This window comes from Corvus cornix, chromosome 14, assembly GCF_000738735.6.
Source record: "Corvus cornix cornix isolate S_Up_H32 chromosome 14, ASM73873v5, whole genome shotgun sequence".
Classification (NCBI taxonomy): Eukaryota; Metazoa; Chordata; class Aves; order Passeriformes; family Corvidae; genus Corvus; species Corvus cornix.
The window spans coordinates 7,454,507-7,468,736 of record NC_046344.1 but is presented as its reverse complement, the minus strand read 5'-3'; the positions used below and the strand labels follow the sequence as shown (position 1 = coordinate 7,468,736).

General features: G+C 52.1%; 2 protein-coding genes across 2 annotated transcripts in view; one reads left to right on the top strand and one right to left on the bottom strand.

Annotated features, from left to right (window-relative positions):
- Positions 1-976, bottom strand: part of LMF1 (lipase maturation factor 1) — a 151,076-nt gene extending 150,100 nt beyond the window's left edge. Inside the window, exons 1-2 of the mRNA XM_039560132.1 lie at positions 769-976; positions 265-343 (exon numbers count right to left, since the gene is read on the bottom strand). Coding sequence (XP_039416066.1) covers positions 265-343; positions 769-777 — 88 coding nt within the window. The 5' untranslated portion in view covers positions 778-976. The remainder of the gene's footprint in view (positions 1-264; positions 344-768) is intronic.
- Positions 977-1,134: 158 nt separating this feature from the next.
- SOX8 (SRY-box transcription factor 8) lies at positions 1,135-4,895 on the top strand. Its single transcript, XM_039560586.1, has 3 exons — positions 1,135-1,798; positions 2,941-3,179; positions 3,957-4,895. Exons 1-3 carry the CDS (start codon positions 1,356-1,358, stop codon positions 4,670-4,672), a joined length of 1,398 nt encoding a protein of 465 aa, XP_039416520.1. The 5' UTR covers positions 1,135-1,355; the 3' UTR covers positions 4,673-4,895.
- The last annotated feature ends 9,335 nt before the right edge of the window (positions 4,896-14,230 follow it).

Here is a 14,230-nt window from a genome sequence, read left to right as displayed (position 1 = left end):
ATTGCTATTTTTTCCACTGTCAATCTTATACGTGACCCTCTATTTTTCCGGGGGGAAGCAGCAGATAAAACTGGAATTTGAGGAGTTGCTTTTATTTCCCCCCCGCCCCCAGTCGCAATTAGAAGGCTGAATTCCGCGGATAATTAGAATCAAATGCTCCAAATAAATGCTGCAAAAGCAGGGCTGGCTTGGAGAGGGGCAACTTAAACTGACGGGAGAGATTTCGGGGGCCACCCTCCCTTTTTCCCCGATCCAAAGGCTCACCCCGAGGTGCCGCATCCTCCTCCGGCCGGGACCTCCCGGGTGCTTCCCGGTGCTTGGGACCGAGCCCGCTGCGGGAAGGCTGCGGGAAAAGAGGACAGGAGAGTCGGGGAGGGGACACGGAGGGTCTCGTGTCGCTTTTTCCCAGCGATTCCCCGCTTTCCTCCGTTACGCGCCCGTTGGAGAGTGCGGGGGCGAAGCGACGCGCTCGGGGCTGCGGGAGCGCACGGCCCCGGGGCACGGGGGATCGGCTGCAGGGGACACACGGGGACCGTCGCCCCCCCCTGCCACGCGCCGACCGCCCCAAAAACCCCTCGAAAAGGGGCTTTAAAATAACCGGCGGTCTCACGGCACCGCTCCGCCGCCCCGCAGCCGCTGCCGCTCCGCGCCTCTTCCCCGCGGCATCCCCGTTCCGCGGCGCTTGGAAAAGGACCCGGCGGCTCCATCCCGCACCCGCTGCCCGATACCCCGCTAGAAAACCGGGATCACGTCTGTACACTGGCGTACAAAACACATCCCCACCGTCGGGGGGTCCCCGCCAGTACCGCGCGGCGGTGAAGCCCCCGGACGATTTGCAGCGGAAAAAGCACAGAGGAGCCGAAAGAGGCAGCCGGAACAGGGAGCCGGAACAGCGGCGGGTGGCAAAAAGCGGGCCCGGGCGGCAGCAGGAGCCGCAGCGGGACCCCTCGCCGGCGGAGCGGGGGCTCTGCGGCGGCGGGCAGGCGGCGCGGCCCCGCCGGGCCGGAGCCCCGCCCCTTATGGAAATCACCGCGGCCTCTCCGCCAATGGCGAGCGGCGGCGGAGGCGGGGCCGCTCGCCCTGCCCTTAAAGTAACTTGTTGCCAGGGGCCCCGTTTCGCACTGGACGTGGAGCGCGGCGCGGGGCAGCGCGGGGCCCCGGCGGCAGCGGCGGCAGGACCGGCTGCGGAGCGGGGGGGAGGAGTGCCGATTTTGGGTTGAATTTTGCGCGTTTCGCGTCTTTTTCCTTCTAGAATTTATTATTTTTGCTCGTTTTCCCGCCGCTCGGGCGCCCGCGGAGGGTGCGCGGCCCCCGGCGGGCACAGCGCGCGGCCGGCCCGGCTCTGCCGCCCGCCGATGCTCAACATGACCGAGGAGCACGACAAAGCGCTGGAGGCTCCGTGCAGCCCCGCAGGCACCACCAGCTCCATGTCCCACGTGGACTCGGACTCGGACTCGCCGCTCTCCCCCGCCGGCTCCGAGGGGCTGGGCTGCGCCCCCGCGCCCGCCCCGCGCCCGCCCGGCGCCGCCGCGCTGGGGGCCAAGGTGGACGCGGCCGAGGTGGACGAGCGCTTCCCCGCCTGCATCCGCGACGCCGTCTCGCAGGTGCTCAAGGGCTACGACTGGAGCCTGGTACCGATGCCCGTCCGCGGCAACGGATCGCTCAAGGCCAAGCCGCACGTCAAGCGGCCCATGAACGCCTTCATGGTGTGGGCGCAGGCCGCCCGCAGGAAGCTGGCGGACCAGTACCCGCATCTGCACAACGCCGAGCTCAGCAAGACCCTGGGCAAGCTCTGGCGGTGAGTCCCGACCCGCGCGGACCCCCCGCGCCGCGTCCTCCGCGGGGCTGCGCGGCTGCAGTCTCCCTCCCAGCGCTTCTTTAAAGCTTCTGCCTGCTTTGTTTTTATTAATCTCTGTTTCTCGGGGTTCTCGGAGCGCTTCGAACTGAAGTACAACCTTCCCCTCCGAGCATCCCGGCGCGCTGCAAAGGACACAGCGGTCCCTGCTCCGAAAATCCCCCGAGCGGCTTGGGCACCCTCGCTCCTGCCACGGGTGGATTTTCCCTGCTGCATCACGGAGATGCACAAGCAGCCTTTCCCTTGCCTGCGGCTTCGCCATCCCCACGCGATGAGACTTTTTTAATGACTTGTTTTATGGCTTTTTCTATTTTTTTTTTCCTTTGGGCTTTGCTTGTTGCTTAACAAGCTATAAACTCAACTAAACCAATTTTTAACAGTTCTTTTAACGAGCTTCCTAATTTCCCTGCTTATCTGCCTAGCGCTGCCCGGGGATGCAAACTTTTATTTGCTGGGCAGCATCCGAGCCTGCTTTGCTTTCCGAGGCTCTTCCCTGAGCCACGTTTTTCCGTGTGGTTTATCCCATGGTGTCTGCCTGTACCTAATTCCCATCTTTCCTGCCTGCTCGGGCCAGCGATGCTCCCGCTGCGGTTTGAGCCTCTCCAAGAGTTTGCGAAGAGAGGTGTGGGCGGGGGGGGGGGGGAGAGTTTGGAAAGCAATAATCCCATCCCTGGTGCCTTCGTGGCTTCTTTGTAAGCACCAAACAAAGCTGTAAATGTTTGTGGTGGTGAGGGGGTGGCATTCGCAGGGCAAACATGGGAATTATATTTTGTAATTGTGTTGGAAATGGGGAAGGGGGATTTTGTTTTGCCCACTTATCCCTGTCCATAGTGGTTGGGTTTTTCATGGCATTGTAGTTGGTATTTTATTCCATTTTTTGCTGTGGATTTTAACTCTTTTTTTACCACAGCAAATTAATCTCGTAGTTAACTTGCTGAGTACTCAAATCAGTGCATGGGAAGTGGGGATGTAGGAGTCTGAAAACAAGACGAAAACTTCGAAGGAAAAGATCCTAACTTTGGATATTTTTTTTCCTCTCTTCCTTATTAAAACCACCAAACTCCCCAAATCCATCCCCAAACCAGTTTATTGAGCGAAAACGAGAAACGTCCCTTTGTGGAGGAAGCCGAGCGGCTCAGGGTGCAGCACAAAAAGGATCACCCGGATTACAAATACCAGCCCCGGAGGAGGAAAAGCGTCAAAGCCGGCCAGAGCGACTCGGACTCGGGAGCTGAGCTCAGCCACCACGCCGGCACTCAGCTCTACAAGGCCGACACGGGGCTGGGGGGCATGGCCGACTCCCACCACCACGGGGATCACACAGGTAAAGGGCGGCATTCCCGCTGATCCCTGCCTCTCGGGGTGGGATGGGATCCCGCTGCCTCCCGCCGTGGGGAGCCAAAGCAGGAGCTGTTGTTCCAAGAGCTGCGCTTGGGAGCATGACTGTGGTTTTCCTCAGTGAGTGCTCCTAGAGCTGCCTGTGCCATAGGGAATCCCCAAAGCACCGGGATCCCAGTGTCCCTGGAGTGGGGAGAGTGAACTGTGAGCTAATCAGGGTCAATAACCGGGGTTCCTGGGAAGCAGGGTCCTGGAGCAGAGTTTCCCAGCGCCGGGAATTGGCTCAGGGAGCATGCTGACAGATTCCAGGAGCATTGCGAACGTCCTGCAGCCTCAGACACTGCTGTGCTCCAGCCCAGCCTGGCTGGGGATCCCGGCCCTGGATCCCTCTGCCTCAGGAGAGTCGGGCTGGCCTCAGGCTGCCCACGGGGAGAGGATGAGCTCCATCATGGGGCTCGTCACGGGGCTCACGCTCTGATTCCACCCCAATCACTCGGGCACAGCTGAGTTTGTGCCACCAGGGTGTCCTGGTGTGTCCCAGAGTGATCCTGATGGGCACAGAGTACTCCCAGCTTCATCCCATCACCCATGTGGGAGGCTCATCCCAGGGGGGACGTGGTCACAGGGGGACGTCACCCATACCTGACACGGTGCCATAGATTTAAATCCCCAATAAGAGATGGGCGAAACACATTTCTTGGATGGTGAAGGAGTTGGCTGTTCTGTGGTCACTGTTAAAGCCTTGCTGTCCCTTTGTCCCCAGGCCAGCCCCACGGGCCCCCCACGCCGCCCACCACCCCCAAAACCGACCTGCACCACAGCAGCAAGCAGGAGCTGAAGCACGAGGGCCGGCGCCTGGTGGAGAGCGGCCGCCAGAACATCGACTTCAGCAACGTGGACATCTCGGAGCTGAGCAGCGAGGTCATCAACAACATGGAGACCTTCGACGTGCACGAGTTCGACCAGTACCTGCCCCTGAACGGCCACGCGGCGCTGCCGGCCGAGCACGGCGCCGCCGCCGCCTCCTACGGCAGCTCCTACTCGCACTCGGGCTCGCAGGTGTGGACTCACAAGAGCCCGGCCGCGGCGTCGCCGGCGGCGGCCGAGCCGGGCCAGCAGCGGCCGCACATCAAGACGGAGCAGCTGAGCCCCAGCCACTACAGCGAGCAGCCCCACGGCTCCCCCGCGCACTCCGACTCGTACGGCTCCTACGGCGGCCAGGCCTGCGCCACCTCGGCCGCCCCGGCCGCCGCCGCCGCCTCCTTCTCCAGCTCGCAGTGCGACTACACGGACCTGCAGAGCTCCAACTACTACAACCCCTACCCCGGCTACGCCTCCAGCCTCTACCAGTACCCCTACTTCCACTCCTCGCGCCGCCCCTACGCCACCCCCATCCTCAACGGGCTGTCCATCCCGCCGGCGCACAGCCCCACCGCCAACTGGGAGCAGCCCGTCTACACCACCCTGACCAGGCCTTAAAGGATTCCCGGAGCCTCCGAAGGCTTCCCTGGAATTATGCACTAATGAAGGAATGAGGAGGAAGAGCGTGGAGTGCCGCCGTCGTTTCCAAAGTGCCTCCTGAGCCGCTGGGAACTCTGCTCGTCCTGACCTTGCTTCGAAACTCTCCGAAAGGACAGAGCTCTATTTTTCTTTGATTCGTAGGATTTAAGAAATTCAAAAAAACAAAAAAAAAACAAACAAACAAAAAAACAAACAAAAAACCCACCAAACAAAGAACAAAAAGAATTTTTTTTAAAAAAAAAACAACCTAGAGGGGAAAAAAAGAAAGGAAAAGGACCGGCGATGCCTTTTGCGTAAATGAAGGACAAAACGTTCGACTCCTCTGGGAGGACTGAGCCGAACTTGCTCGGCCTGGAAGTTTGGCCAAGTGCAAAAAGTGGAGCAGGGGGTGGGGAGAGGGGGAGACAAAACAACAACAACAAAAAAAAGCTGTTTGAGACTTTCAGGGTCTATTGCAATGTGAGGAACGGACCAACCTTGAGGGCAAGAACTCACTGGGACCAACAGGGATGAGCCCCGAAATCCCGGAACAATCCCGTGGGAAGAGTCTGATGGGACCAACCAATTCAGTGTCTGAAGTGTTTGTTTTGTTTGTTTTTTAGTCAGGAGTTCTTCTAAGCAAGGTTTGGCTGTAATTAACATTTTGGTTTTTTGGAAGCTTCAAATGTTTTTGGTTGTTTTGTTTTGGGTTTGTTTGTTTGGTTTTTTTTTTTTTTAAATCTGTTAAATATGTATTTATGTTCTGTATTATTTTGTCTTTTAATTAATGAAGTAATTTTGTGCAAAACGGTAAAAAAAGTAGAATTTTAAAAGATTTTAAAGATGGGGGAGGGAGCCTAAAAAATAGTGGAGATGATACAATAAACTGGTGTTATGAGTCTATAGATTTTCCTTGGTTTTTGGGTTTTTTTCATTTTGGAACCGCTGCAGGAGCCGTGCTGGAGAGAGGGACTGAAGGAATCTGCCTGGAAACTCCAATGGGAATGTCAAATAACGAGGGGGGGGAATTACTAATTCATTTGGGAGGCTCAAAGGCTTACTATAAAGGGCAGGTGATTTTCTGGCCACCTGTTTTGGGCTGTTAAAATTGGATTTAAGGAGTCTTCGAAGGCTTTCAGAACCAGGACTACTTTAAAGAAGCTGTAATTTAATGAGAAATGATCGACTGCCGCTTTAATTTTGGCTTCTAGGGACCAGATATCATCCATCAAGCTGTGAAACTAAAATCTCCTCCACTAAAAAAATGGGTTTAGGTACTTAGTTTTTAGACTAATATTTCATTGATATATTTCTACTTCTTCCATTGTATGCTGAGCATATAAATAACCATCTATTTTATGGGAACTCGTGCCTTTAAAACCTTTGTAAATCTAAACCCACCTTTCAGAGGTTATTCATCTTTTTACCTTTTCTACGTTTCCTACTCTTTTTTCTAAAAAATATTTTTTTGCATATTTCCTTTCGGGGGTGGGGGAGGAAGGGACACGCTGGGCTGGGGGAAAAGACAAGAAAAGCTCATTTTTATGCAATCTATTTTTCTGTATAAAGTTTGAAAGACTTTTGGCTGTTACTGATCTGTTCTCTTCACTCGCTTCTGACTAAGCAATGCTAACTATTGTACAGATCCATTTGATAAAATTAAAAAGTGCTTTTTATCAAGGATGTGTTCTGTTTTCTTTCTGCTTGAGCCTGTTTTCTGCGCTGGGAACAACCTGGGAGAACAGCTTGGAAGGAGATGCAATCTTCAGAATAAAATCTTTTCATCATGGATTTCTTTTCCTTTTAGTCTGGATTTTTTTTTTCCCCCCCTTGCTCCTTTTCCCTTTGCTTCATGTCTTACTCTGAGATTTTTTGGAAATACAGATAAATTAATTTGTTTTTTTCCTTTGAGAAGGGCATGTCCATGCCTGTAATCCCAAGGATTTCATAGGATTTCAGTGCTCACATGAGGCTGGGTTTGCAAGGTCAGCCTGCGTGGGTTTAGCCCCGGTTGATTTTCCTCCTGTAGGAAATTTACAGGAAGAAATTCACTTTTCTGCTTGTAAATAAATACCTCTGAATTACGAGAGCAACCAAATTATATGTTGCATGTGGGGCTTGGTTGATTTCTTTTTTCAACACGGTCATTACAATTGTTACATTTGTAACTCTTACTTTGGTTTCTTGCAGAAATATTCGGTCGCTGCTCGGGGCTGTCAGTTCAGGGAGCGGCGGGGTCTCAGCCTGGGAGGAAAATGTTGGGATTCGGGCATTTTCAGTGCTCCCTGCTTGAGAGAAAAGGCTTGAACATGAGGGGAAATCAATGTGATGACAATTAATGAAGCTGCAGCCCATTAAGAAGGGCTGGGGAGCAGAATCCCACACAAAATGTGCTGTTTGCAGCCGCTGCCAAGAGGGGCTGGAAGGGGACACCATTTTCTCCGTGCTCCTTTCCAGCACTGCTGGCAAAAGGATTTGATTCCAGCCGGAGCCAAAGTGCAGCGTAATTCCCTTCCCTCCCTTCTCCTCCCTCCTGTGACACTGCACATTTCACTCTAATCCTGATTTATGCCTGGGAAATGGATGTGCTTTGGCTTTGCCCTCTCTGCGTGTTGAGGTAGGGGTTTGTCTCCAGCCCTGCATGCTTTGCGGGGGAAAAAGGAAATAAAAGGTGAGACCGGAATATCTTTGGGAATGATCTTTGCTCTCTTCTGGATGTTTGATGGCACAGCTTGGAGTGGCTTCACTGGGATGTGATAAAACAAAATATCTGCGGGTGATAAAATGGCGAATCTCCCAAAATGATGACATTAAAAATGGCACATTATCCCAAGTATTAAAGGTTGCACTGAAGCATCCCTGGCTCCTGGGAGAGCATGGCGTGGGGGAGTCTGTGCATCCAGCAGGATGGATCCCAGTCTCTTCCCTGCCTCCTCTCCCTTCTCCCAGTGTCACCCAGCACGGGGTGGCACCCAGCCACTGCCACCTCCTTGTCCCATCCAGGAGCTGTGGGATGAGCGTGGAGCTGTGCTCTCATCCCAAGGATTGCACATCCAACACAGGCAGGTTTTAAATCCATTTGCTTTGGGCACACCTGGTTTTATTTCCCATCAGCTTTGCAAAAATAAATTCCCTTTTTCCTGGTATTTGCAGAAACAAAGGAATTAAATGATATATTATAAAATAGATGTGTACTGTGTTTTATCAGGGAATTGGAGTTGGGAGGGATCCACAGGGATCATGGAAGTCCAATCCTGATTTGAGATATCGCAGATCTGTATTCTGCATTTTAGATCTGTTCCATTCCATAGGTGCAAGTGGTGACGGGAGCCTTGGAATCATCAAATCCTGGAATGGTTTGGGTTGGAAAGGACCAAAAAGCTCATTCTGGTCCATGGATGCCCTGGGCAGGGACAACTTCCACTATCCCAGGCTGCTCCATCCAACCTGGCCTTGAACACTTCCAGGGCTGAGGTGTTGGAGAGCCCTGAGCAGCACCTGGAAGCAATTCCAGGGAACAGCTCCTGGGGATTTTGTGGAGCTGTGGACACTCACTGCACGTTTGCTGTGGCTAAAACTCAAAGATGTTGCAGAATGGATGTTCAGGCAGGTAAAATGCAGCATCCTGGACAATCCAGGGCTGAAATTCATGGTTTAGGGTGAGCTGGACATTCCCAAGACCTCCAGAATTTCATTCCCTGCTCCTCAATTTGAACTTAAGGCATCTCCCATTTCATTTCACTGAGAGGAAAACCCAGATCCATTTTTCTCCAAAGATCATTTTGATCAGAAATTCCTGCTGCTTGCACAACCGCATTTCCACGCCTTGTCCTCCCCTTCCCTTTGCTGCTCCCGGCTGCAGGAGGAGAAGGATTTTCCATGAGTTTTCCAGCAGTGAATGGCAGCATTGTGTGTCCCGTGCTCAGGGCTGGTGGCTCTGAGCTGGAATGTCTCTGCAAAGTCAATGAGATCAGGTGAAACCAGGGCCGCCTTTTGACCCCTGGCTGTCAACAAAAAGGGGTTCTCAAGATAATTGCAGGAATCCACGGGTGAGAAAAGTCCCTCGATTTTATTTTGGGAGCAGGGAATTATGAGTGCTGCTGTTTAGCTCAGACAGTGCTGCTTAGGAGGAAAGAGGAAATTAATTTTATGGACCATATCCACATTCTTTCTGCAGACTGGGAAAGAAAAGTCCTGTCCCATCCTCCTCGTTTGAATTTTTCCTGGAGTGATATTGACTTGTGTTACACAATTTCTTTTTGTAGGATTGTGGCAAAGAAATGATTAAAGGGCATTTTTATGACGGCCTTGAGCTTTAATAAACTTCCACATAGGGATATCCCTGCTCCCTGCCTATGGATTGACCTCTTTGCCACCTTTATATTCCCCTTGCCAGGGCTGGATGCTCTCCGTGGCCTGGGATTTGGGGGGAAAAATTGAAATCTAAAATAAAAATGACTGGAGATGTGATGTCAGTTGGAATACAGGGTGTATTCCAGGGGGGCAGGAAAAGCCATTTCCAGGTGATCCTGGGAGGGCAGAGCTTTGCTGCTGGAGGGATCTTGGGAGCAGGAGTGGCACATCGGAGCCCATGGATGGCTTGGTGGCCATGGGAAGGTTTTGGTGGCCACCTGAGGAGGTGGCACCGCAGTGACCCTGGCATGGCACAGCCCTGTCCCCATGGAGCCGGGATGAACTTCCCTTTGGGAAGGCTTTAAGGGAGCTCCAACCTTGCCTTATTTCCAGCCTTCACGGGCATGAGGTTGGATTTAGGGCTCCGAAGGCAAATTTCTAAGCATGAACTGACCGAGGGCTCCAAGCTCCCTTTTTGGGGCTGGGAAGAGGGAATTTCACATCAATTCCTGACTGCTCCATGAGGGATACATGGAAACACCCCAGAGACAACAATGCCGTGACCTCGCCACTGCCCTGCTCCTCCTCAGAGACCCTGCAGAGGCTCCACGAGGTTTTTTGGGAGTTCACCACATGAGCACAGTGAGGGAACCTGCACAGGGCTTTGGGATCCAGGAGACCTGAGCCAGTCCCGGATCCACCCCCTCCCCAGCAGCACCAGCTGAGCCAGGGCAGTGTCATTTCCAGTCCATTTTCTGTGTGTTCCAGGCAGGAATTCGGGATGGCAACAGGCTGAGGCTTGGGAAGGGGAAGCCGTTTCCCAAATGAGTCAGCAGAGCTAAAAATAAACCCCCTGGAGATAAACCCAAACCACAGCCAATGGTGCTCATTCTCCTTCGTTCTCCTGCCATCCTGCACCCCCAGCCCACCGAGCCAGGGAGGCTGCAGGGCAATCCCTGGGATGAGATGGGATGGGATGGGATGCAGGGGATGCTGCCTGATGGGATTTCGGGAATGGCAGCCCTCCAGGCAGCACGGGTGGCTCAGGATGGATGTGAGGCCGCGGGGTTCCTGTCGCAGAGTATTTGCAGAGGTTCCAGCAGGATGAGGCCGGAGCGATTGAGGTGGGAAGGGAGGTTCTTATATTCCAGGCATCATTTTTCCATAAAACCACGCTGTTTGCGTGGGAAAACTCAGTTTGACCAGAGCTCAGACACCAAACCTACCCCGGCTTCTGCTGCAGCTGAGCACCGCAGCGGGATGGGACACTGTGGGGTGGCTGCTGCCACCAGCCTGGGGGCTTTTTCCCAGAAATACTTCGGATAAAGGGGGTGGGTGCTGCTGATATCATGGCTCTGCCCTTCCCAGGCTTGAAAGAGCTGCCAGCATTGCCACTGACCCCTATTAAACCTCTCCCATATGGCCCCGGAGCATCAGGCAGGCACAGTGTGGCACTGGCTTAACTGCAGGCTCGGGGCTGACCTGATTTAGGGAAGCCCCGGTTAAAAAAAGCTGGTTGGACACACTGGGTCAGGTTTAAAAGCCCCTTCTTTTGGTTTATCTTAAACCAATTAGGGATGAATACCAAGCTGCTCCTAATCCAGAGAAAGAGCGGGTCCCTCCATGCCTTGAACCCACTCTGGGGCTGGGCTAGTTTGGGAAAAGTGAGGGAAAGGCACCACTGGCGTGGGAAGGGAGGTCCAGGAGGGACGTGGAGTCACACACCTGTCCCAGCACGGCACCTCACACCCATCCCAGCACCTCACACCCATCCCAGAACCTCACACCCATCCCAGCACCTCACACCCATCCCAGAACCTCACACCCATCCCATCCCAGCACCTCCCACCCATCCCAGCACCTCCCACCCGTCCCAGCACCTCACACCCATCCCAGCACCTCACACCTGTCCCAGCACCTCACACCTGTCCCATCATGGGATCTCACACCCATCTCAGAACCTCACACCCATCCCATCCCATCCCATCCCATCCCATCCCATCCCATCCCATCCCGCCCCTCTCCGTATCCCATCCCTCTCTCCACCACGCTGCCCTTGGCTCCCTGTCCCCGTATTTGCTTGTGTCTGTGTGCTCGGGCAATACTGGGGCTGGCAGAGCGACATTAAAACATTTGCCCAAAACACCTCTGCCTGCCTCTCTCCTCCCCTCTCTCATCCCCCTCCTCCTCTTCTCCTTGCTTTTTTTTTTTCCCCCGGTGCGTGTCGAAATTCCCAGGGCAGGGCTGCAGGCCCTCGCCCAGGAAAGGGTTAAACATTTGGAAAGGTCTTGTTTGAGGTAGAGTGAATTTTAACCACCACACACATAACGAATGCACGGCAGCCTGAATTGCTGGTGAGGAGCCAAGAGCACAAGAGAGGAGCTGCTGAATTTTAATGATTCATTATTGCATGGAAGGCCTTTGTCTTCCTTTATCCGGTGCACAATAAAAGAATTAATTGGACAGAAAATGGCAGGGCAAAGAACTGACAAGTCATTAAGGGGCTCTGAATGGCTGATTAGGTGCACATTGGGGGTGGAATTTCAACTGCACTGTTGCAGCAAGGGCTCCGGAATAATAATGGCATGGCACAGTTTATATTTTGTATGCAGTACCAGAAAGGCCTTTCTGTCGGCATTGTGGGGCTATTTATTCTGCTGTCTATTTAGCCATTGTTGGCATTGTGCTGCCAATAAGAATGCGCAAACAAAGTTGGGATTTTTTTCTTTTCTATTTTATTTTTTTTTTTCTTGGGGGGAGTTGGTGGGGAGGGGGGAGATTTGGATTTCAACTTCCCGCCGGCAAAATAATTGGGGAAGCAGAATTTCGCTCCGTGCATGGTTTTATTAATTTCACTCTGTGTGTGTGTGTGTGTGTGTGTGTGTGTGTGTGTGTTGAGGGCCGGCTGTAAATATTTAGACTTGCCAGAAGGAGCTTCATTTAGCACGAGGAAAAAAGAAGGAATAAACTTCTCCTGCTTTTTTTTTTTTTTTTCCCTCCCTTTCCCCAATTCCCGAGGAGCCGCTGGCGGCCGGGGAAGCCTCGCGCAGCTGCCGGAGCCCCCGTGGTGGTGAAAGCCCCGGGCTGGGGCAGCGAGCACTTCCCCAGCCCCACGCCGGGAGGATGCAGCCCAAGGAAAAGCAGCCAAGTGGAATTATTGGTCGCTAGGAAGTTCCTGGGACACCTCGCACACGCATCCTTGGGGCGGCTCCTGCCGCAGCCGCGCTGTTGTTGTTGGTGTCGGGCAGTTGCCGGCGAGTTTTAATAAAACCCCCACACACGGGAGGGGGAAAAGGGAGGAATAAAAAGCCCAGCCCGCTGGGTAGGTGTGATTTTGATGGATTTCCATGAGGAATGTGCTTGGTTTTTAAAAGGATAACAAATAGGAATCGCAGTTTGCTCTCAGGGCCGGGCGCAGCTGCTCCCAAGTTTCAGGGGGAAAAAAGGGGGGACTTTATTGGAGATCCAGGTTTTTTTTCCTTGCAGATGATTCACCCCAGCCTGCTGGCAGTGGGAAGCTGTCACCTTCTCGTAGCCGAAGGATTCTCACTCCGTGAGGATTGGATTTTTAATTTTGCTCCGAGCTGGTGGAAGGTGACGTCATTCCTGCCGAGCTCCCTCCTTCCTCAGGCTGCTCCCGACCTCGCTGGGTTTGATATCCAAAGGTGCCTCCTCTTATTCCCAAATCCCCGGCAGCAAATATCCCTGTGCCTGGGAGCAGGAGCTGTGCTCCCACCTGCCAGCCCTGGCGGAATTCCTGATTTCCAAGGAGCAGGGGAACAAAAGCCGCTGGGAGCTGGCTGATCTCATCCAGCTCCTCTGGAGCCTCCCTGGATGCTCCTGCTGATGAGCTGGGATGGACTGGGGGGGACTGGGATGGACTGGGAAGGACTGGGATGGATTCCAGGTCTGCCACATCCCAATCCACTCCCCATTCCCATCCTTCGCCTCCCTCCCCCAGAACCCAGCTCAGGGGGGCTTAGCCCCCTCACACCCCTCACAAAACGATCCCGGCTGGAGGGCACAGGGAGAGCTCCGTTTGCTCCTCCTCCTTCTCTGATCCCAAATTTTCCTGTCTGGGACAGCTGGGACCAGATGGAATCTCATCCCCACGTGATGTCATTGGGGTGATGGCTTTAAATGAATGAAAATCGATTTAGATTGGATATAAGGAATATTTCTTTATAATGAGGGAGGCAGAAGTTCCCAGAGAAGCTGTGGATGCCCCATCCCTGGAATTGTCCAAGGATGGGGCTTGGAGCAACCTGGGACAGTGGGAGCTGTTCCTGGCTCTTTCCCACACTTCTCCCGTGTTCAATTTCTCCTTGGAAGCTGCAGGATAACAACGGGTTAACAATATCTGTATAAATTGGAAAACGGGAGCGGGGATTTGGGTGTCAGGGAGATGGATGAGCTGCAATCCGAAACTTTTTTGGGAAGAAGAAAAGGGAAAAGCAAACTGGGGCTGGTACCAAAAATGCCCCTCCCGGCAGGATACAGCAATAATAGTGAAATAAAATGCTTCGTCAATAAAATATTCAATGGAATGAAAACATTTCAATAAAAGGCTGCAATAATATTTGCAGACTCTTCATTCAGAGAGGGAAGGGATGTGGGGCAAACACGAATAGAATGGAATGGAATGGAATAGAATAGAATAGAATAGAATAGAATAGAATAGAAATAAATTACATTACATTAAATTAAATAATAAAATAAAAAGGGGTGGGAGGTAACTGGTTCCACTGGAGATTGTTCTTCCTTCAGTGGGAAGGAAGAAAACAGTGGGAAAGGAGAAAAATATTATATATATTTATATCTATCTAGTGCTATTTGTGCTCCTCTACTGCACATATATTTATATATTGATTTATAGATATTATATATATTTTATATATTTGAATATACTTATATTTTATGTATTTGTATGTATTTATTCTATCTAGTGCCATTTGTGCTCCTCTATGATATATATTTATATATTAATTTAGATGTATTTAATATATTTATATACACTTATATTTATTGAATATGTTTATATATATTTGTTCTATCTATCTAGTGCCATTTGTGCTCCTCTACGATATATATTTATATATTAATTGATATATATTTAATATATTTAATATATTTATATACACTTACATTTCATATGTATTTAATATATTTATATTTTTGATCCAT